Source organism: Coregonus lavaretus (assembly GCF_964263955.1).
Source record: "Coregonus lavaretus genome assembly, contig: HAP1_SCAFFOLD_1026, whole genome shotgun sequence".
Lineage (NCBI taxonomy): Eukaryota > Metazoa > Chordata > Actinopteri > Salmoniformes > Salmonidae > Coregonus > Coregonus lavaretus.
The window spans coordinates 142927-168460 of record NW_028167062.1 but is presented as its reverse complement, the minus strand read 5'-3'; the positions used below and the strand labels follow the sequence as shown (position 1 = coordinate 168460).

At 40.1% G+C, this 25534-nt stretch overlaps 1 protein-coding gene across 1 annotated transcript; it reads left to right on the top strand.

The window, feature by feature from the left end:
* Positions 1 to 5053: 5053 nt before the first annotated feature.
* Positions 5054 to 16463, top strand: LOC311113934 (NLR family CARD domain-containing protein 3-like; the record flags this gene model as incomplete). Its single annotated transcript, XM_084189208.1, has 6 exons — positions 5054 to 6855; positions 7121 to 7275; positions 8301 to 8466; positions 14771 to 14944; positions 15210 to 15256; positions 15895 to 16463. Coding segments are annotated over 6 exons (2871 nt in total), but the record flags the coding sequence as incomplete, so codon positions are not given.
* Between the last annotated feature and the right edge of the window lie 9071 nt (positions 16464 to 25534).

Genomic DNA, 25534 nt, shown 5'->3' with positions numbered 1-25534 from the left:
CAGAGTCCCAACAGCAGAGTCCCAACAGCAGAGTCCCAACAGCAGAGTCCCAACAGCTGTCCTATCAGCAGAGTCCCAACAGCAGAGTCCCAACAGCAGAGTCCCAACAGCTGTCCTATCATTTATCTTCATTATTTATCTTCATATGACAAGGATTAAAAAGGATTTGACTGTAGATTGTCGACTTGATTCATGATGATGACTACTGGCTAAGATTTTGAAAAGTATGATGTTGACATGATCAGTCCAATCAAAGCTACTGTAGATATAATGTGATTTGATGTCATTTTATCTGTGGCCAATGAACTTATTGGATGGGCACTTCTAATGTATATCTATGGCAGCACCCAAGGGGCTTGAATTTTCTAGCTCAACCCTTAGACTTGGTAGTGACGTAGTATCCCCATGAGTGACAGAACAGTGAGCCAATCACGGCGCAGCGCTCTGTATTTTCCGCTGGCTTGCCCCACCACCACAGAAAGCACTGAGCTAGGCTGAAACACCTGCATTTTGGAGCTGCCTTACTCAAGAAAACAAAAAAGAGACCATGTTTTTTTGCGGCTTTATTAACTCAATGATATATATATATATTTATTTATTTAAATTTTTTTGCAAACTGATATGTGACAGGTATTAATGCCACAATAACATGCAAAACAGGAAAGGCCACCTGCCCTGAATGACGGGTCGCTGGTTGAGAGAATGCCAAGAGTGTGCAAAGCTGTCATCAAGGCAAAGGGTGGCTATTTGAAGAATCTCAAATATAAAATATATTTTGATTTCTTTAACACTTTTTTGATTACTAAATGATTCTATATGTGTTATTTCATAGTTTTGATGTCTTCACTATTATTCTACAATGTAGAAAATAGTAAAAATAAAGACGAACCCTTGAATGAGTATGTGTTCTAAAACTGTTGACCGGTAGTGTATATATTTTTTTAATTGTTAGCAAACTGATATGTGACATGTATTAATGCCACAATAACATGCAAAACAGGAAAGGCCACCTGCCCTGAATGACGGGTCGCCACTTGCTGAGGTATAGACCTTGATCTGCTTTACACAACAACAAAAAAACTGTTTTACATTATAACCTAGCCTACTTTAAATAATATAAAATCTCTTAATTGTTGCAAAAAAACCTTTCTGTATAGATCACTGATCCCCCCCAGATCAATCAAGCCTGTTTTAGCCCTTCTGTCTACATTCTCAGATACGTTTAGAAAATAACAGATTCAAAGATAATAAATGGCAACTTTTAATGAATACAAATAAGTGTGAGACATGGCCTTGTGTTGCTGCACTGTCTATAACTACCTTAACAAACAGTAACTTATTATTATTATTGACAGTTACCATAGAGAAGATATGTCACAACTACATATTCATGTGATTGCATTAAATCACCTGACTGTTTCGATGTCTTTTAGTAAATGTTTTGTAAGAGATAATTAATAAATGATAACAATTCACATTCAAGAATTACTGTGTTAACTACAACCAACATGTTGGATCTCTGTTTAGGGGTCAGTTCTCTAAAATGAGTCTCTCTGGGGAGAGAGAGGAGGGGGGCCCTGCCTCTAAAATGAGTCTCTCTGGGGAGAGAGGGGAGGGGGGCCCTGCCTCTAAAATGAGTCTCTCTTGGGAGAGAGACGAGGGGGGCCCTGCCTCTAAAATGAGTCTCTTTGGGGAGAGAGAGGAGGGGGGCCCTGCCTCTAAAATGAGTCTCTCTGGGGAGAGAGAGGAGGGGGGCCCTGCCTCTAAAATGAGTCTCTCTGGGGAACATGACACTAAAGATAAGAGGTGAGATGACAATTTTGTTTAATAATTATTAAGAGTTTATTTCCTAAATGCTATTTCCATAATCTTTCACACGTGTTTTTTTTAATCAGAAATGGTTGCTTATGGGTACCTTCAATATTACTGTTCTCAGATGTTTAATTAATAGATTTTAGATGTGTATAATTTTTTTTTATTTTTTTATTGCAAAACACTATATATCCATTGTTTAGCTGAAATTGAATGTTCGTATCCTGTATATTTGACTGTATTATCTGGTTGTCTCACCTAGCTATCTTAAGATGAATGCACTTACTGTAAATCGCTCTGGGTAAGAGCATCTGCTAAACAGGTGGGGCTCTGCCCTGAATGACAGGTCACCACTGCTCCAAAGCAATTACATGTTGCACAGGAACCACTGACTCGCTGCATGTTTCTATTATCAAGACACCTGCTGGTACCTCTTAACTGGTTAGTACAGCTCATGAGGTGTCCTAAATATCTGCCAACTAGGTGGGACACTTATGAATAAAGAGGCTTCATGCATAGCTTTAATTTATACCCATAAGAGTAGGACTAAAATGGCTTTATTCTCAGCACTTATACGACACATTTTCTACTCTGAGATGCTTTTTGGATATGGGCCCAGATCTCAAAATATTGTAACGATCCCGTAACCTTGTTAATCCTTACTAAAGTATTAATTACTCAGAATTGCAAAATATGACATTTTCTAGTTAATATTACCACTTACAACCATAAAATAACCATTTATAGTATAACAAACAATGAAACTGACATAAACCAAAAACATCATACATTTAGTTAACTATATATATTTAAAAAAACTATTTATTTAGATGGATGACATTATCTGCCAAAGTAACACCACTGTAGATAAAGAAAAGCTCTCCAGTAGGTGAACCAAAACATTCAAAGACCATTTTCTCAAAAGTGAGGTTACATGTTTATCATCTTTCAAAGCAGAATTACTTTCCCATTGTTCCTCAACTGTAGTGTATGATATACCTTTTTCTAGCTGAGTCTCTACTTTTATCCAATGTAAAAAAAAACACAATTTCTAATTTTGCTACATAAGATTGAATCGAGCCGGTCGGCCACATTTGACTGTATAAAACCTAGCAGTACTACTTATTTCTCTGAGAGTGAGGCAGATATATATATTATTACTGTGTAAAACCTAGCAGTACTACTTATTTCTCTGAGAGTGTGGCAGATATATATTATTACAGTGTAAAACCTAGCAGTACTACTTATTTCTCTGAGAGTGAGGCAGATATATATTATTACTGTGTAAAACCTAGCAGTACTACTTATTTCTCTGAGAGTGAGGCAGATATATTTTATTACTGTGTAAACCTAGCAGTACTACTTATTTCTCTGAGAGTGAGCCAGATATATTATTACTGTATAAAACCTAGCAGTACTACTTATTTCTCTGAGAGTGAGGCAGATATATATTTATACTGTGTAAAACCTAGCAGTACTACTTATTTCTCTGAGAGTGAGGCAGATATATTATTACTGTGTAAAACCTAGTAGTACTACTTATTTCTCTGAGAGTGAGGCAGATATATTATTACTGTGTAAAACCTAGTAGTACTACTTATTTCTCTGAGAGTGAGGCAACTATATATTATTACTGTGTGAAACCTAGCAGTACTACTTATTTCTCTGAGAGTGAGGCAGATATATAGCATTTTGCAAAAAAACATGATTATTTGTCTCTCTGAAATGAAACCATCAAGTGATAGATTTTAAACAAATACATGTCTGTCATTGAACAACCCCATGCCATGATTAGCTACTGAAAAAACACACCAATCTCTTTCATAATTTCTTCAAACAATACAAGCTAATTTATGAACATTTCTGAAAATGTATATATAGTGTTTTGGAATGAAACTCTTGTTTCTCCATCTGAGTTCAGAGTAGATGAGAGATGTAATGTTTGTCTCTGTTGTGTTGAAGCCCAATCAAGCAGGAGAGACCAGCCTCCCCTGTACCCAGCTGTGTGTCCATGAAGAGTGACTGGTCTATGTTTCAACCTATACAGTTTAGAGAGGGAGACTTTTCTACTGAACAAAGGTAAGAAGAACTCATGGGTCATGGTCAGTGAGTTAAACAACACTAGCTATAGTCATTTCTCCTCTCCCATTTTCCCATTTATTTTTGTTGTTTTCATAATCCATAGGCTAATCCTTTTTTCCATTTTCATAGTCCTGAATCAATATTAAACTAACACAACATTCCCTCCCTGTGTGTGTGTGTGTGTGTGTGTGTGTGTGTGTGCACTCCCTGGATGAGGAGGTGTAATCTCATGTTTTGTCCACAGAAACCAACAGGAGAGATCAGAGTCAGAGATTCTCAGTGGTCAGTCTTCCCAGAGTCATCAAACAGACCTGGCCTCCATATTCAGTGTATGTAGTCCTGTTATGTACATTTGTTTTTGTTTACCTCAAGTAAAGTTGATCTGTCAATCATTCATTAATGTGTTAATGAGAAAGCATTTAGTCTCTTGCTTAACTGATTTACTTGATTTATTTCAGTTGCTTGAAGAGAATATTATGACATTTGTGAAGAACGAGCTGAAGATGTTCAAGAGGATTCTTAGTCCAGAACTCCCAGAAGGCTTTGAGAGTCAGAAGCAGGATAAGGAAGTGGTGGATGCTGAAGATGAGAAGCAGGAGAGCAGTGCCAGAGAGGGGGCTCTGAAGATCACACTGCACGTCCTGAGGAAAATGAACCAGAAGGAGCTTGCTGACACACTGGAGAAAAGTAAGAGCTGTCTGCTTCATGTTGAATGCTGTTTTAGAACATTTAAAAGCTGTAGCTAAAGTACAGCTAAAGTAGCTGTGTAACTCAATGATATTGTAGCAGCCTTAACACAACACCTAGTGACCTCATCAAGTAGCAGCAGGGATGTGTTGTGTTGATTTATTTAGACAGAGAGAAGAGGAGAGACAGAGAGAGAGAGAGAGAGAGAGAGAGAGAGAGAGAGAGAGAGAGAGAGAGAGAGAGAGAGAGGAGAGAGAGAGAGAGAGAGAGAGAGAGAGAGAGAGAGAGAGAGAGCGAGAGAGAGAGAGAGAGAGAGAGAGAGAGAGAATACTGGTCTGTAATGCATTATGAAAACATTTATACAGTCAGTTGAGCGAAAAAAATATTATAATTTAAAATGTCATAACAGTCCTAGAATACTGTAGGCTTTAAATCAGACGTAATATTAATATCCTCTGTGTTATTTCTTCATTCAGATGAGCTTGCTGTGATTTGCCAACGTGAACTCAAATCTAATCTAAAGAAGAAGTTGCAATGTGTATTTGAGGGGATCGCTAAACAAGGAAACCCAACACTTCTCAATAAGATCTACACAGAGCTCTACATCACAGAGGGTGGAACAGGAGAGGTCAATAATGAACATGAGCTGAGACAGATTGAGAGAATAACCAGGAAACAAGCAAGACCAGAGACTGCAGTCAAATGTAACGACATCTTCAAACCCTTAACTGGACAAGACAAACTTATCAGAACTGTGCTGACAAAGGGAGTCGCTGGCATTGGAAAAACAGTCTCTGTGCAGAAGTTCATTCTGGACTGGGCTGAAGGAAAAGCAAATCAGGATGTCCAATTTGTATTTTCATTCCCTTTTCGGGAGCTGAATTTGATGAAAAAGGAAAAACACACTTTGATTGAACTTCTCAATCACTTCTCAATGGAAACCAAAGAGTCAAGAATCTCCAACTACGACAAGTACAAAGTTCTGTTCATCTTTGATGGTCTGGATGAGTGCCGACTGCCCCTAGACTTCCAGAAGAACAAGATCTGTTGTGACATCACAGAGTCAACATCAGTGGATGTTCTGCTGACAAATCTCATCAAGGGAAATCTGCTTCCCTCTGCTCTCTTCTGGATAACTACCCGACCTGCAGCAGCCAATCAGATCCCTTCAGGGTGTGTTGACCAGGTGACAGAGGTACGAGGGTTCAATGACCCACAGAAGGAGGAGTATTTCAGAAAGAGATTCAGTGATTCAGAGGACCTGGCCAGCAGAATCATCTCACACATAAAGACATCAAGGAGCCTCCACATCATGTGCCACATTCCGGTCTTCTGTTGGATTTCTGCAACAGTCCTTGAACACATGTTGAGTACAGACAAGACAGAAGAGATGCCCAAGACTCTGACTGAGATGTACTCACACCTTGTGGAGTTTCATACCAAACAGAAGAATGATAAGTATCTTGGGAAAGAAGAGACAGGTCCACACTGGAATAAAGAGAGCATTCTGTCACTGGGAAAACTGGCTTTTCAACAGCTTGTGAAGGGCAATCTGATTTTCTCTGAAGAAGACCTGAAAGAGGCTGGCATTGATGTCAATGAAGCCACAGTGTACTCAGGATTGTGCACACAGCTCTTTAAAGAGGAATGTGGGCTGTACCAGGACAAGGTGTACTGCTTCGTGCATCTGAGCATTCAGGAGTTTCTGGCTGCTGTATATGTGTTCCTGTCATTCATCAACAACAATGAGAATCTAATGGCCAAACCTCAATCAATGTCCAGCAACTTTTCTGTGAGGATCAGACAGAAGTGTAAAGTTACCATCTACAAGAGTGCTGTGGATAAAGCCTTACAAAGTGAGACAGGAAACCTGGACCTTTTCCTTCGCTTCCTTCTGGGCCTCTCACTGGAGTCCAATCAGAAGCACTTACGAGGTCTACTGACAAAGACAAGAAGCAGCTCAAAGAGCCATGAAGAAACAGTCAAGTACATCAAGGAGAAGATCAGGGAGAATCCCTCTCCAGAGAGGTGCATCAATCTGTTCCACTGTCTGAACGAACTGAATGACCATTCTCTAGTGGAGGAGATCCAAAGCTACCTGAGACAAGGAAGTCTCTCAGGAGCCAAACTGTCACCTGCACAGTGGTCAGCTCTGGTCTTTGTGTTGCTGACTTCAGAAAAGGAGCTGGATGTGTTTGACCTGAAGAAATACTCCAGATCAGAGGAAGGTCTTCTGAGGCTGCTGCCAGTGGTCAAAGCCTCCAGATCTGCTCTGTGAGTACATAAAATGACATTTAAGTACTAATCATCAGGAAGAAATATTCAGTTTAGAGAAAAATATGTATTATTGAATAACATATTGAATCAATGCATTGATGTTCACATTAGTATAATAATATGACCATACAATTCTAGGAGACGGAAGATTAATCTATGTGTTGTTTATGAGAATAAACCAAATGCATCTGCCATTGTCCTTCTACACTACTGGTGTTAAATTAACAGTGTGTTTGTGAAATCATGATGATCTCTCTGTCAGGCTGTCAGGCTGTGGAGTCACAGAGGAAGGCTGTGCTTCTCTGGTCTCAGCTCTGAAGTCAAACCCCTCACACCTGAGAGAGCTGGATCTGAGTAACAATGACCTGAAGGATTCAGGAGTGAAGCTGCTCTCTGCTGGACTGGGGAATCCCCACTGTAAACTGGAGACTCTGAGGTCAGTATTCCTGTAGTTGGTCAACAAGTGATAACTGTTCACCAGATCCACATGTGTTTACCAGGCACACATAGTCCACACCATATGTGTTTGGACAGTGAAGCTTACAGTTTTACATTTGGTGCTATGCTCCAGCATTTTGGATTTGAGATATAATGTTTCAAATTAGGCGACAGTATATAATGTCACCTTTTATTTGAGGTTAATGGTGAGAGGTTAGTATGTTTTGTTGTAGCCTCTGTAACTTTCTCACTCATTATTATTCATAATTCATTCATGATTTTTCTTAATCATGGCATCATCAGGATTAATTTAGTAGTGTTTAGAAACATGTTATCTACTCACTTAGACAGAAAATTACTCCAGTCATCATCCACCATTCAGTTACTATCGGGCAAAACATAACCCAAAACACAACCAAAACAAACTGCAAATGCAACCAATGAGTTTACAACCAAATACTCAACTTTTGACTGCTTTAATACACTGTAAGTGAAATGGTCAGAATACTTATGACTTCTTCAAAAGTGGGGGACTAGATACATAAAGTGCTTTCATTTCTAAATGGTGAAACAGATATGTATGAAAATACCCTAAAATAAAAGGTGACATTTTATACTGTCACCTCATATGAAACATTTGATCTCAAATCCAAAATGCTGGAGTATAGAGCCACATTTAAAATGTTATCTTTGTCAAACTAGAAATGGTGTGGACTGTATACTCAATACAATCGAAATCTGATACCTCACTGTCTGTCTTTTGACTGATACTGCTTTTTAAACTGCTCTGGTCAGTCTACTCAAATATTCGTACTATACCTTTTTCTCTCTACAAGCAATATTATGATAATTTCTAATAATGATACATTCATTTATGAATAGATATGGCAGGTTTCAGAACACTGATATATCTTAATATGTAGAAAAAATATACTGCCACTATTTTCACCACCAAAGAATAGCAGTGTGGTTGTAATATGATTTGACTCTTTGCAGGCTGTCAGGCTGTCTAGTCACAGAGAAAGGCTGTGCTTCTCTGGTCTCAGCTCTGAAGTCAAACCCCTCACACCTGAGAGAGCTGGACCTGAGCTACAATCACCCAGGAGCCTCAGGAGTCAGACTGCTCTCTTTTGGACTGGGGAATCCCCACTGTAAACTGGAGACTCTGAGGTCAGTATTCCTGTAGTTGGTCAACAAGTGATAACTGCTTACCAGATCCACATGTGTTTACCAGGCACACATAGTCCACACCATATGTGTTTGGACAGTGAAGCTTACAGTTTTAAATTTGGTTTTTAGATACAATGTTTCATATTATGCAACAGTACAGAATGTCACCTTTTATTTAAAGATTTTCATACGTATACTGTATATTTTACCGTTTAGAAATGAAAGTACTTTATTATGTAGTTCTCCCATTTGAAAAAGACATAATTATTTAGACAAATAAATTTAGTCAAAAGTTTAGTGTTTGGTCCAATATTATTTGCCTGCAGTGATTACATCAAGCTTGTGATTCTACAAACTTGTTGAATACATTTGCAGTTTGTCTTGGTTGTGTTATAGATTTTATTTTTCCTAATAGAAACTGAATGGTGAATAATGTCCTGTCATTTTGGAGTCACTTCACTTGTATTGTCAGTAAGAATAGAATATATTTCTCAACACTTCTACATTCATGTGGATGCTACCATGATTATGAATAATCATGAATGAATCGTGAATGATGATGAATGAGAAAGTTACAGAGGAACAAGGATCATACCCCCTCTGTTATTGGTAATGGTGAGAGGTTAGCATGTTTTGTTGTAGCCTCTGTAACTTTCTCACTCATTATTATTCATGATTCATTCATGATTTTTCTTAATCATGTCATCATCAGGATTAATTTAGTAGTGTTTAGAAACATGTTATCTACTCACTTAGACAGAAAATTACTCCAGTCATCATCCACCATTCAGTTACTATTGGACAAAACATAACCCAAAACACAACCAAAACAAACTGCAAATGCAACCAACGAGTTTGAGTCACAAGCTTGATGTAGTCATTGTGTTCAAGGAATATCGGACCAAATACTAAACTTTTGACTACTTTAAAACACTATGAGTGAATTTATCAAAATACTTATGACTTCTTCAAAAGTGGGGGACTAGATACATAAGGTGCTTTCATTTCTAAATGGTGAAACAGATATGTATTAAAATATCCTCAAATAAAAGGTGACATTATATACTGTCACCTCATATGAAACATTTGATCTCAAATCCAAAATGCTGGAGTATAGAGCCACATTTAAAATGTTAGCTTCACTGTCAAAATAGATATGGTGTGGACTGTATACTCAATACAATCGAAATCTGATACCTCACTGTCTGTCTTTTGACTGATACTGCGTTTTAAACTGCTCTGGTCAGTCTACTCAAATATTTGTACTTTAGGTTTTTCTATCTACAAGCAATACTTTGATCAATTGTAATTTCCAATAATCATACATTAATTTTTTAATAAATATATATGGCAGGGTTCAGGACACTGATATATCTGAAAATGTATCTGAAAAAATACACTGCCACTATTTTCACCACCAAAGAATAGCAGTGTGGTTTTAATATGATTTGACTCTTTGCAGGTTGTCAGGCTGTCTAGTCAAGAAGGAAGGCTTTGCTTCTCTGGTCTCAGCTCTGAAGTCAAACCCCTCACACCTGAGAGAGCTGGATCTGAGTAACAATGACCTGAAGGATTCAGGAGTGAAGCTGCTCTCTGCTGGACTGGGGAATCCCCACTGTAAACTGGAGACTCTGAGGTCAGTATTCCTGTAGTTGGTCAACAAGTGATAACTGCTCACCAGATCCACATGTGTTTACCAGGCACACATAGTCCACACCATATGTGTTTGGACAGTGAAGCTTACAGTTTTAAATTTGGTTTTTAGATACAATGTTTCATATTATGCAACAGTACAGAATGTCACCTTTTATTTAAAGATTTTCATACATATAATGTATATTTTACCGTTTAGAAATGAAAGCCCTTAATGTATCTAGTTCTCCCATTTGAAAAAGTCATAATTATTTAGACAAATTAATTTAGTCAAAAGTTTAGTGTTTGGTCCAATATTCTTTGCCTGCAGTGATTACATCAAGCTTGTGATTCTACAAACTTGTTGATTGCATTTGCAGTTTGTCTTGGTTGTGTTTTGGTTTATGTTTTTCCCAATATAAACTGAATGGTGAATAATGTCCTGTCATTTTGGAGTCACTTCACTTGTATTGTCAGTAAGAATAGAAGATGTTTCTCAACACTTCTACATTCATGTGGATGCTACCATGACTATGAATAATCATGAATGAATCGTGAATAATGATGAATGAGAAAGTTACAGAGGAACAAGGATCAGACCCCCTCTGTTATTGGTAATGGTGAGAGGTTAGCATGTTTTGTTGTAGCCTCTGTAACTTTCTCACTCATTATTATTCATGATTCATTCATGATTTTTCTTAATCATGTCATCATCAGGATTAATTTAGTAGTGTTTAGAAACATGTTATCTACTCACTTAGACAGAAAATTACTCCAGTCATCATCCACCATTCAGTTACTATTGGACAAAACATAACCCAAAACACAACCAAAACAAACTGCAAATGCAACCAACGAGTTTGAGTCACAAGCTTGATGTAGTCATTGTGTTCAAGGAATATCGGACCAAATACTAAACTTTTGACTACTTTAAAACACTATGAGTGAATTTATCAAAATACTTATGACTTCTTCAAAAGTGGGGGACTAGATACATAAGGTGCTTTCATTTCTAAATGGTGAAACAGATATGTATTAAAATATCCTCAAATAAAAGGTGACATTATATACTGTCACCTCATATGAAACATTTGATCTCAAATCCAAAATGCTGGAGTATAGAGCCACATTTAAAATGTTAGCTTCACTGTCAAAATAGATATAGTGTGGACTGTATACTCAATACAATCGAAATCTGATACCTCACTGTCTGTCTTTTGACTGATACTGCGTTTTAAACTGCTCTGGTCAGTCTACTCAAATATTTGTACTTTAGGTTTTTCTCTCTACAAGCAATACTTTGATCAATTGTAATTTCCAATAATCATACATTAATTTTTTAATAAATATATATGGCAGGGTTCAGGACACTGATATATCTGAAAATGTATCTGAAAAAATACACTGCCACTATTTTCACCACCAAAGAATAGCAGTGTGGTTTTAATATGATTTGACTCTTTGCAGGTTGTCAGGCTGTCTAGTCACAGAGGAAGGCTTTGCTTCTCTGGTCTCAGCTCTGAAGTCAAACCCCTCACACCTGAGAGAGCTGGATCTGAGTAACAATGACCTGAAGGATTCAGGAGTGAAGCTGCTCTCTGCTGGACTGGGGAATCCCCACTGTAAACTGGAGACTCTGAGGTCAGTATTCCTGTAGTTGGTCAACAAGTGATAACTGCTCACCAGATCCACATGTGTTTACCAGGCACACATAGTCCACACCATATGTGTTTGGACAGTGAAGCTTACAGTTTTAAATTTGGTTTTTAGATACAATGTTTCATATTATGCAACAGTACAGAATGTCACCTTTTATTTAAAGATTTTCATACATATAATGTATATTTTACCGTTTAGAAATGAAAGCCCTTAATGTATCTAGTTCTCCCATTTGAAAAAGTCATAATTATTTAGACAAATTAATTTAGTCAAAAGTTTAGTGTTTGGTCCAATATTCTTTGCCTGCAGTGATTACATCAAGCTTGTGATTCTACAAACTTGTTGATTGCATTTGCAGTTTGTCTTGGTTGTGTTTTGGTTTATGTTTTTCCCAATAGAAACTGAATGGTGAATAATGTCCTGTCATTTTGGAGTCACTTCACTTGTATTGTCAGTAAGAATAGAAGATGTTTCTCAACACTTCTACATTCATGTGGATGCTACCATGACTATGAATAATCATGAATGAATCGTGAATAATGATGAATGAGAAAGTTACAGAGGAACAAGGATCAGACCCCCTCTGTTATTGGTAATGGTGAGAGGTTAGCATGTTTTGTTGTAGCCTCTGTAACTTTCTCACTCATTATTTTTCATGATTCATTCATGATTTTTATTAATCATGTCATCATCAGGATTAATTTAGTAGTGTTTAGAAACATGTTATCTACTCACTTAGACAGAAAATTACTCCAGTCATCATCCACCATTCAGTTACTATCGGGCAAAACATAACCCAAAACACAACCAAAACAAACTGCAAATGCAACCAACGAGTTTGAGTCACAAGCTTGATGTAGTCATTGTGTTCAAGGAATATCGGACCAAATACTAAACTTTTGACTACTTTAAAACACTATGAGTGAATTTATCAAAATACTTATGACTTCTTAAAGTGCTTTCATTTCTAAACGGTGAAACAGATATGTATTAAAATATCCTCAAATAAAAGGTGACATCATAAACTGTCACCTCATATGAAACATTTGATCTCAAATCCAAAATGCTGGAGTATAGAGCCACATTTAAAATGTTATCTTTGTCAAAATCGATATAGTGTGGACTGTATACTCAATACAATCTAAATCTGATACCTCACTGTCTGTCTTTTGACTGATACTGCATTTTAAACTGCTCTGGTCAGTCTACTCAAATATTTGTACTTTAGGTTTTTCTCTCTACAAGCAATACTTTGATCATTTGTAATTTCCAATAATAATACATTTGTTAATAAATATATATGGCAGGGTTCAGGACACTGATATATCTGAAAATGTATCTGAAAAAATATACTGCCACTATTTTCCCCACCAAAGAATAGCAGTGTGGTTTTAATATGATTTGACTCTTTGCAGGCTGTCAGGCTGGCTAGTCACAGAGGAAGGCTGTGCTTCTCTGGTCTCAGCTCTGAAGTCAAACCCCTCACACCTGAGAGAGCTGGATCTGAGTAACAATGACCTGAAGGATTCAGGAGTGAAGCTGCTCTCTGCTGGACTGGGGAATCCCCACTGTAAACTGGAGACTCTGAGGTCAGTATTCCTGTAGTTGGTCAACAAGTGATAACTGTTCACCAGATCCACATGTGTTTACCAGGCACACATAGTCCACACCATATGTGTTTGGACAGTGAAGCTTACAGTTTTACATTTGGTGCTATGCTCCAGCATTTTGGATTTGAGATAGAAAGTTTCATATTAGGCGACAGTACAGAATGTCACCTTTTATTTGAGGATATTTTCATACATATCTGTTTTACCGTTTAGATACGAAAGCACTTTATGTTTCTAGTTCTCCCATTTGAAGAAGTCGTAATTATTTGGACAAATTCATTTAGTCAGAAGTTTAGTGTTTGGTCCCATATTCCTTACCCACAGAGATTACATCAAGCTTGTGATTCTACAAACTTGTTGAATACATTTGCAGTTTGTCTTGGTTGTGTTTTTGATGATGTTTTCCCCAATAGAAACTGAATGGAGAAAAATGTCCTGTCATTTTATAGTCACTTCACTTGTATTGTCAGTAAGAATAGAAAATGTTTCTGAACACTTCTACATTCATGTGGATGCTACCATGATTATGAATAATCATGAATGAATGGTGAATGATGATCAATGAGAAAGTTACAGAGGAACAAGGATCATACCCCCTCTGTTATTGGTAATGGTGAGAGGTTAGCATGTTTTGTTGTAGCCTCTGTAACTTTCTCACTCATTATTATTCATGATTCATTCATGATTTTTCTTCATGTCATCATCAGGATTCATTTAATAGTGTTTAGAAACATGTTATCTACTCACTTAGACAGAAAATTACTCCAGTCATCATCCACCATTCAGTTACTATCGGGCAAAACATAACCCAAAACACAACCAAAACAAACTGCAAATGCAACCAATGAGTTTGGGACCAAATACTCAACTTTTGACTACTTTAATACACTATGAGTGAATTTAACAAAATACTTATGACTTCTTCAAAAGTGGGGGACTAGATACATAAAGGGCTTTCATTTCTAAACGGTGAAACAGATATGTATGAAAATACCCTCAAATAAAAGGTGACATTATATACTGTCACGTCATATGAAACATTTGATCTGAAATCCAAAATGCTGGAGTACAGAGCCACATTTAAAATGTTATCTTCACTGTGAAAATAGATATGGTGTGGACTGTATACTCAATACAATCTAAATCTGATACCTCACCGTCTGTCTTTTGACTGATACTGCTTTTTAAACTTCTCTTGTCAGTCTACTCAAATATTTGTACTATACATGTTTCTATCTACAAGCAATACTTTGATAATTTCTAATAATGATACATTAATTTATGAATAGATATGGCAGATTTCAGGACACTGATGTATCTGAACATTTTGAAAAAATATACTGCCACTATTTTGACCACCAACGAATTGCAGTGTGGTTTTAATATGATTTGACTCTTTGCAGGCTGTCAGGCTGTCTAGTCACAGAGGAAGGCTGTGCTTCTCTGGTCTCAGCTCTGAAGTCAAACCCCTCACACCTGAGAGAGCTGGACCTGAGCTACAATCACCCAGGAGACTCAGGAGTCAGACTGCTCTCTGCTGGACTGGAGGATCCACACTGCAGACTGGAGAAACTCAAGTATGTAGAGGGTTTATGTCAATGTTCATATCAGACATGTTGGAGTTATCAGGCTAGTTAAGACAAACATTCTGACCACCACTTGGACTAAGTTATATGCTGAACGTGTGTGTGTGTGTGTGTGTGTGTGTGTGTGTGTGTGTGTGTGTGTGTGTGTGTGTGTGTGTGTGTGTGTGTGTGTGTGTGTGTGTGTGTGTGTGTGTGTGTGTGTGTGAGTTCAGGTGTATCCCTCAATGACTGTCTGTTCTTCTGCTTACCGCTACAGTGTGGAACATGGTGGAGAGAACAGAATGAAACCTGGACTTAGAAAATGTGAGTGTTGACTGCTGTGAAGATTATGACTAAGAATAAGTCTTAATTCAAGTGAAGTCAAAGTCAAAGACCACCATCATTACTTACTTGGTCATATTAAATATCAGCTGTAGTTCTACAGAAGCACAATCAGGGACACCAAAGTTTACAAAGAGTTGCTTTGACAATGTGTGTGTCTGTGTGTGTGTGTGTGTGTGTGTGTGTGTGTGTGTGTGTGTGTGTTTTCATGCTTGCATGCATACAGGTGTGGGTGTGTGTGTGTTCAGGATGTGTGTGTTTGTGTGTGTGTGTTCAGTGTGTGTGTGTGTGTGTGGCGTGTTTGTGTTACTTTAGAAATGTGTGTGTGTGTTCATGCATGCATGCATGAAGGTGTGTGTGTGTGTGTGTGTTCAGGGTGTATGTGTGTGTATATGTGTGTGTGTGTGTGTGTGTGTGTTTGTGTGTGTAATTAATGGGAATAAGTGTGTTTTATATTACCATACAGTATAACATATGATCATTCAACAAGTCTCAAGTTACCTTAACTTCTCCTTTTGATACCTAGAAACATCTACATTAAATGAATTAGTGAAAAGTGAGTTAACATTCTAATGTGAATGATGATGATTTCTAATATTGTGTCTGGTTTCATCCATCAGATGTCTGTGATCTCACACTGGACCTAAACACAGTAAACAGATTCCTCTCTCTGTCTGAGGAGAACAGAAAGGTGACATGTAGGATTGAGAACCAGCCGTATCCTGATCACCCAGAGAGATTTGAGGACTGGTACCAGGTGCTGTGTAGAGAGGGTCTGACTGGGCGCTGTTACTGGGAGGTAGAGTGGAGTGGGAACATGGCTGGTATAGGAGTGGCATATAAAGGAATCAGCAGGAGAGGATGGGGTAATGACTGTGGGATTGGATGGAATGACAAGTCCTGGAGTCTGTTCTTCTCTGACAACAGTTACTCTGCCTGTCACAATAAGAAGTTCACTACCATAGACGTCCCCTCCTCCAGCTCCCACAGAGTAGGAGTTTATCTGGACTGGCCAGCCGGCACTCTGTCCTTCTACAGAGTCTCCTCTGACACACTGACCCACCTGAACACATTCCACTCCACATTCACTGAGCCCCTCTATCCAGGGTTTAGGGTTTGTTATGTTGACTCCTCAGTGTCCCTGTAAATAATAACCATGGTAACACTGACACACACACAGGAAACACACACACACACACACCGGACACACACACACACTGGACAAACACACACACTGGACACACTCACACTTGACACACACACACACACTAGACACACACACACTGGACACACACACACACACTGGACACACTCACACTAGACACACACAATGCACACACACACTGGACACACACTGGACACACACACACTGCACACACACACTGGACACACACACACACACTGAACACACACACTGGACACACACACACACACTGAACACACATACACACACTAGACACACACACACACTGAACACACACACACACACTGGACACACACACACACACACACACTGGACACACACACACACACACTGGAGACACACACACACACTGAACACACATACACACACTAGACACACACACACACTGAACACACACACACACTGGACATACACACACACACTGGACACACACACACACTCACACTTGACACACACACACATGCTGGACACACACATATAGCCTACTGGACAGGACTTTGCAATGGCATCTTCTGTTTGGGTGTCTCAGGTCAGGTCTGAGCCATGATCAGAATGTGTCTCTGTGTCTATTTCCAGCCCTGACATTTCTACCTGTCCTGATCTAGTGTTTCACCCCTGACCTCCTCACACCGTCTCACTGTCCATGTCTGCTTTTAGCTCCCACCTCTACTTCACTGTGTTATAATGGACCTTATGCTTGTTATGTCACCTCTGGAACCAGTTATCAAACATACTGACCTTTCTGACCCTATCCTATGGCCCTACTTTCTAGAAATGAACATTTAAATTCCTCTATGAGTTTTGTTTAGTGTCCATTTACTTATCTATGTATTTGTTGTATATTGGGGTTGTGCTGCAGAGCATCATGGGGGTTTGTATGTGTTGAGATGATCACGTTCCAGATAAATGGTTGAACTGATTACACCTGATTTGCTCCAGGGGGCGCCGTACTACTATGACCCTGTAAAACAACACATTTCACTGCATCTATCCGGTGTCTGTGACAATACATTTACAAATATTGTATTTATTTATTACAACAGTTAATTTAACAATGCTGGTTATAAATCTTGTTGACATTCATCCAAGGACACCTTGACTTGCATTACACTCTCCATCCAGAAATATATTCTCATGAAATCATATGACTTATAGTTAGAGAAAAGGATTCCTGTGAACGCGGCCTGCTACAAGCAGGAAACAAGTTATGGATGTGTGATCTATCTTGGCATCTTTTTGGGTAACCACATTGGAACATTCCAACATTCATCTTTAAGGACATGAACTGGCAGAACAGGTTTCAGCAAAGTATGGAGTCATTGTTTTCAGGAAGGTGTCTCCATGGCGATAGGAGGGACAGGAGGCAGACTAAGGGCAAGGGAAGCCACCTGAACTACTGCCCTACAAAGGCAAAGAGCAGTCTACGCAAACAGTGAATCTGAGAAAAATGGCTTTACAGTTGGGTTTTTTGTCCAATCATATCAACCATGACCACTGATCTGACCTATGACCCCTTAAATGCTGATACTGCACTCTGCGTTTGTATGACCTTAAACAGCTATATGGGTAATGCAGAAGCAAAGTGCAGTATGTAGAAATCTAAATGTGTTTATCCAGCTTTCTTGTTGTTTTTCTGTTTGATGGAAACAGTTTGAGTGTTGTAACTATATTCCAACTGTATTTAATGGTGTTATGTAGTCGTGTTTTCATGTCTTCAATGTTGTATTGGAGTAGGCCTAACCGTCACCAATATTTATGTTGATGGAGAGAGACACCAGACAAGACATAGAGACAGCAACAGAAGAATAGGATATGATGGAGAGACACCAGACAAGACACAGAGACAGCAACAGAAGAATAGGATATGATGGAGAGAGACACCAGACAAGACACAGAGACAGCAACAGAAGAATAGGATATGATGGAGAGAGACACCAGACAAGACACAGAGACAGCAACAGAATAATAGGATATGATGGAGAGACACCAGACAAGACACAGAGACAGCAACAGAAGAATAGGATATGATGGAGAGAGACACCAGACAAGACACAGAGACAGCAACAGAAGAATAGGATATGATGGAGAGACAGCAACAGAAGGGGGGAGACAAGAGAGACAGCAACAGAAGAGGGGAGACAAGAGAGACAGCAACAGAAGGGGGGAGACAAGAGAGACAGCAACAGAAGAGGGCAGACAAGAGAGACAGCAACAGAAGAAGGGGAGACAAGAGAGACAGCAACAGAAGAAGGGGAGACAAGAGAGACAGCAACAGAAGAGGGGAGACATTAGAGACAGCAACAGAAGAGGGCAGACAAGAGAGACAGCAACAGAAGACGGGAGACAAGAGAGACAGCAACAGAAGAGGGCAGACAAGAGAGACAGCAACAGAAGAAGGGCAGACAAGAGAGACAGCAACAGAAGAGGACATACAAGAGAGACAGCAACAGAAGAGGGGAGACAAGAGAGACAGCAACAGAAGAAGGCAGCCAAGAGAGACAGCAACAGAAGAGGGCAGACAAGAGAGACAGCAACAGAAGAGGGCAGACAAGAGAGACAGCAACAGAAGAGGGGAGACAAGAGAGACAGCAACAGAAGAGGGCAGACAAGAGAGACAGCAACAGAAGACAGAGAAAGTAATGGAGAGAGGCAGAGGAGGGGAGACCACACAGTAGATTGTATCACTTAAAGCTGCTCTATAGATTCTAATTACTGCACAGTGAGTGTGTGTGTGTGTGTGTGTGTGTGTGTGTGTGGGGGGGGGGGGGTATGTGTGTGTGTGTGTGTGTCTGTGAGAGTGTGTGTGTCAGAGAGAGAGAGTAAATAATGGTAAAACAGCATTATAATGATAGTCATACAATGTCAAATATTTCTTAAGTATAAACATTCTCCATGATGAAATAACCTTAGGCCTACTATAATACAACATTGAAAACATGAAAACACGACTACATAACACCATTAAATACAGTTGGAAGGTAGTAACAACTATCAAACAGTTTCCATCAAACAGATAAACAACAAGAAAGTTGGATCAACATATTTAGATTTCTTGATGCTGCACTTTGCCGTTGCATTACCCATATACTTGTTTAAGGTCATACAAAGGCAGAGTTCAGTATCAGCATTTTAGGGGTCATAGGTCAGATCAGTGGTTATGGTTGATATGCACGGACATTTGCGTAGACTGCTCTTTGCCTTTGTAGGGCAGTAGTTCAGGCGGCTGCCCTTGCCCTTAGTCTGCCTCCTGTCCCTCCTATCGCCATGGAGACACCTTCCTGAAAACAATGACTCCATACTTCATGTCCTTAAAGATTAGAATGTTCCAATGTGGTTGGCCAAAAAGATGACAAGATAGATCACACATTCATCATTCAGGGTTACTATCAAACAGAAATGTCACATTTCTGGTTTGTCCATACCTTGTTTAATGCTTGTAGCAGCGTGCGTTTACAGGAATCGTTCTCTCTAACTATAAGTCACATGATTTCATGAGAATATTTTTCTGTAGTAAGAGGGTAATGCAAGTGAAGGTGTCCTTGGATCAACGTCAACAAGAGTTATTTACATTTTAGTCATTTAGCAGACGCTCTTATCCAGAGCGACTTAAAGTTAGTAAATACATCTTTTTTTTTATACTGGCCCCCCGTGGGATTCAAACCCGCAACCCTGGCGTTGCAAACGCCATGCTCTATCAACTGAGCTACATCCCTGCCGGCCATTCCCTCCCCTACCCTGGACGACGCTGGGCCAATTGTGCGCCGCCCATGAGTCTCCTGGTCGCGGCCGGCTGCGACAGAGCCTGGATTCGAACCAGGATCTCTAGTGGCACAGTTACCACTGCGATGCAGTGCCTTAGACCACTGCGCCACTCAGGAGCATAGTTACAACCAGCATTGTTAAATTAACTGTTGGAATTGCAAAAAATATATATGTTTTTATTGTCAGATACACCGGATAGGTGCAGTGAAATGTGTTGTGTTACAGGGTAAGGTACAGCACCCATAAAGCAAGTTAGTGTTAAGTGCCTTGCTTAAGGGCACATCAACAGATTTTCACATTGACTGCTCGGATATTCGAACCAGCAACCTTTCAGTTACTGGCCCAACGTTCTAACCACTAGGCAATTTGACCACACCATACCAGGTCCCGCCCTAAAAGAAGACAATGTTTAAGTGTTCAAATGTAGTCCATGAAGAGGTATTAGGATTATGTGCACAGCTATTCTGCCGTACAATTGAAAACTGCTGCTACACATTTGGTCAAAGATGAGTTCAGACCTAAATCAGGCTTCTAGTATCTGTTATATCTTGTGACAAAGTGTCCTGGTTCAATTATCTTCAGTTTCAGAGAAAATGGAGGGTCAAATTTGATGTGACTACAAAATCCCAGTAAAAACCAAGGAAACAGCAGTAAGTGAAGTTACTGCCATCTGGCTCTGAGTTCAGGCCATCCCGACCATGACACTCACCCTCACACACTCCATGAGACAGCCAGTGGTCCAGTTATCACCAGAATAAACATGGCACAATTCCGCGGAAAAATGTTGGATAATTTTGGTCATAAAGTCAGTCTTGTCCAAAACTGAGTTTAGTGAGACTTGTGGTTGTGACTGCATCACAACGTAAATGAAGGTTGCCCACATGCCCACACCAAGTAATAATCAATTCAGAATGCAACTGCACCCGACCCAATCGTAATGCCAGTGGTAAATTTGGGTTGACTTTGGATATCCCTATGGGGTTAATTAGGGACCATCAGTAAATTACACCATGTACATGGGACAACATGTTAAAATTCCAATGGCTCCAAATTTGGATTGCAAAACTAAAGAGAAACACCAGACAAGACAGAGAGACAGCAACAGAAGAATAGGATATGATGGAGAGAGACACCAGACAAGACACAGAGACAGCAACAGAAGAATAGGATATGATGGAGAGAGACAGTAGACAAGATGAAAGACTTCAATAGACGACACAGAGAAAGTGATGGAGAGAGACAGAGGAGGGGAGAACACACAGTAGACTATCACTAAAAGCTGATATAGGGGTTCTAATTACTGCAGAGAGAGAGAGAGAGAGAGAGAGAGAGAGAGAGAGAGAGAGAGAGAGAGAGAGAGAGAGAGAGAGAGAGAGAGAGAGAGAGAGAGAGAGAGAGAGAGAGTGTTTAGGTACTGTGGGATTATTTAATCAGTTTGGCTCATTGGACAGGTCAGAGTCTATATTTGAAGTTCTTGAGTGGTTTTTGGCAATACACTGGTGATGTATTCATGGATTTAGCTGTTGAAATTCCTTCCCGGACCCTCCTACTGGCTATGGGCTAAGCCACCGATGTCTTCAAATCCTAGGGGAGAGAGTAGCTGCTACCCATGGGGAGAGAGGAGCTGTTACCCCTGGGGAGAGAGGAGCTGCTACCCCTGGGGAGAGAGGAGCTGCTACCACTGGGGAGAGAGGAGCTGCTATCCCTGGGGAGAGAGGAGCTGCTACCCCTGGGGAGAGAGGAGCTGCTACCCCTGGGGAGAGAGGAGCTGTTACCCCTGGGGAGAGAGGAGCTTCAACCTTGGGGAGAGAGGACCTGTTACCCCTGGGGAGAGAGGAGCTGTTACCCCTGGGGAGAGATGAGCTGATACCCCTGGGGAGAGAGGAGCTGCTACCCCTGGGGTGAGAGGAGCTGCTACCCCTGGGGAGAGAGGAGCTGTTACCCCTGGGGAGAGAGGAGCTGCTACCCCTGGGGAGAGAGGAGCTGTTACCCCTGGGGAGAGAGGAGCTGTTACCCCTGGGGAGAGAGGAGCTGTTACCCCTGGGGAGAGAGGAGCTTCAACCTTGGGGAGAGAGGACCTGTTACCCCTGGGGAGAGAGGAGCTGCTACCCCTGGGGAGAGAGGAGCTGCTACCCCTGGGGAGAGAGGAGCTGTTACCCCTGGGGAGAGATGAGCTGCTACCCCTGGGGAGAGAGGAGCTGCTACCCCTGGGGAGAGAGGAGCTGTTACCCCTGGGGAGAGAGGAGCTTCAACCTTGGGGAGAGAGGACCTGTTACCCCTGGGGAGAGAGGAGCTGTTACCCCTGGGGAGAGATGAGCTGATACCCCTGGGGAGAGAGGAGCTGTTACCCCTGGGGAGAGAGGAGCTGTTACCCCTGGGGAGAGAGGAGCTTCAACCTTGGGGAGAGAGGACCTGTTACCCCTGGGGAGAGAGGAGCTGATACCCCTGGGGAGAGAGGAGCTGCTACCCCTGGGGAGAGAGGAGCTGTTACCCCTGGGGAGAGAGGTACTGCTACCCCTGGGGAGAGAGGAGCTGCAACGAAGAGAGACTGCGACCCTGCTCGGGAAGAGCTTATCGATTGGTGATTGTAGGGGCATGTTTGGCAGGAGCTTCAGTGATGAAAACTGCTGAACTTGCTGATGTTTCACAATATGCCATGGCCGTCTCAGTCACCAGGTCTCAACCCAATTGAAGACAACCATCAACAAAACACTAAATTATGGAATTTGTTGTGGAAGAATGATGTCACATCCCTCCAATAGAGTTCCAGACACTTTTTTAAATATTTTATTTATATTAATTTTTTTACCTTGACAATAAACATTTTAATGAACCACAAACACTTGATGTTTAGGGATGGCACACATAGGGAGACAGTTTGCGTTCCTTCTCACATATGCACCTAGGAAGATGCAGTGTTTCTCAACCTGTCATTTTACATAATGTTGCAAGACACATACCATCAAATTAATCCATAGACTTTTGTCCATATTTACAGAAGGCTGTCATTTCACAAATTGTTCCTATATTGAAAGGACATAGGGAAAATAAAGTCAAACATTTCAATAAAAAATAATAAAAACAATCACAGCATTACTCAGTCATAATGTATTTTAACCATATTAACCAGTTTAATCAAATTGTTTTCGTTTGGAACATTAAATCAGAACTACATTTGGAGTTCCAGACACTTGTAGAATGTATGCCAAGGCACATTGTAAGAGCTATAAAGAGACAGGGAGTGGGGGAGAGAACACGTAGAACCTGATATGGAAATGAGCAGAACAAACTAAAGGAACTTTCCACCACCGAATGATCATTCCAGACTCTACTTCTATTGAGAGACATATAAAAGGTAAGACGACGAATGTTATGTGTATTCATATAGTTGATGATATTGTTATGTGTATTCATATAGTTGATGATATTGTTATGTGTATTAATATAGTTGATGATATTGTTATGTGTATTCATATAGTTGATGATATTGTTATGTGTATTAATATAGTTGATGATATTGTTATGTGTATTAATATAGTTAATGATATTGTTATGTGTATTAATATAGTTGATGATATTGTTATGTGTATTCATCTAGTTGATTATATGTTTTGTGGACAGTGTTATAATAGGCCTACTCTCCTTAACATGTTTTGGATATAAATTAGATGCGTGGGGTGAATTCGTTCTGTTTCCATCTGTGTGCCCCAGGGTGATCGCTCCTACAGTATCTAGAATCTAAAAGGGTTCTTTGGCTGTCCCCATAGGAGAACCCTTTGTAGAACCCTTTTTGGTCCTAGGTAGAACCCTTTTGGGTTCCATGAAGAATCCTTTCCACAGAGGGTTCTACATGGAAGCCAGAAGGGTTCTACCTGGAACCCAAAAGCGTTCTCCTGTGGGGACAGCCAGAGGACCCTTTTGGAACTATTTTTTCTAAGAGTGTACTGTATCATAGGTCTATAGACTTGTCTTCTCAAAACAGGCTTAAAACACAACAAGCAACAAACAAACATTTACTCTTTCTAATCTACTGTTAACTCTTTTCACTCAGGAAGGTATGTTGTGTGAAAGAGAGACAAATGAATATTGTGGAAAGACTAACAACAACTTACACTTCCTCAAAACAGGTTGTGTGTGTTCATTAGTGCCCACCGTAGCAAAACCTTTGGCAACGGAAACCGTTTAGGTCACGTTGTACAGCGTTTGGAGTAAACTGTTTATGCATTGTTGCAAAACTGTTGGCTGCTGTGTAAACTAATGAACACGACCCAGGTAGTAGCCTACAACTCGGCTGTTGATGCCTGCCTCATGCTGTAACCTGAACTTAGCGTGAGGGGTGTACTATGATGCTAGCTAGATATACTGGTTTTCTAAAGCTAGCTTCAGTTAGCTTCACATTCCAGCTCAGGCCTCACCCATTAGAATATACAGAGTGCCAGTCATCAGGAAGGTGCTCTCTCAGCAGAACGGAAAATATATAATGACTTGACAGTTTAATCATATAAAATGGCGCTAACTGGATGTGGGCAAGTCAAATTCAATCAGTGGAGGTTGCTGAGGGGAGGACGGCTCATATCAATGATACCATTCCACCTATTCCGCTCCAGCCATTACCACAAGCCCGTCCTCCCCAATTAAGGTGCCACCAACCTCCTGTGAAATCAATATATCAATATTCATTCATCCTAGTTCTACATTTCACATTTCGTATAATTAATGTAATTGTATCATAGTTCTACTATGGTGTAGCGATCTGTGCAACTTCCGGCGTGAGTTTACTGTGAACACTGAGGCTGTACCCACTTTAAGTTACAGTTTTATCAGTGACCAAGTAGGCTATTTGATCATAATGTAAAAAAGGCCTCCAATAACATTTAACATGGAAATAGCTGTTCTATCATTCAGCCTACAGTAGCAGCCAATGTGTGGTGTTCAATGTAAGCCTACATTCCATGAGACATTCCAAAAAACATGCAGAGCTTGACATTAACCTGTTTATCTACTTGTCCTTCACACAAGGAGGAGGTGACTGAAAATGTTATTGTGTTTGATGCAAGAAACCACTTTACTAAATATAATATAATATATAATATAATATAATAATATATAATATGCCATTTAGCAGACGCTTTTATCCAAAGCGACTTACAGTCATGTGTGCATACATTTTTGTGTATGGGTGATCCCGGGGATCGAACCCACTACCCTGGCGTTACAAGCGCCGTGCTCTACCAACTGAGCTACAATAAAGTGCATCATTATTCCCATGTACTATGATGCAATTCCAACCAAGT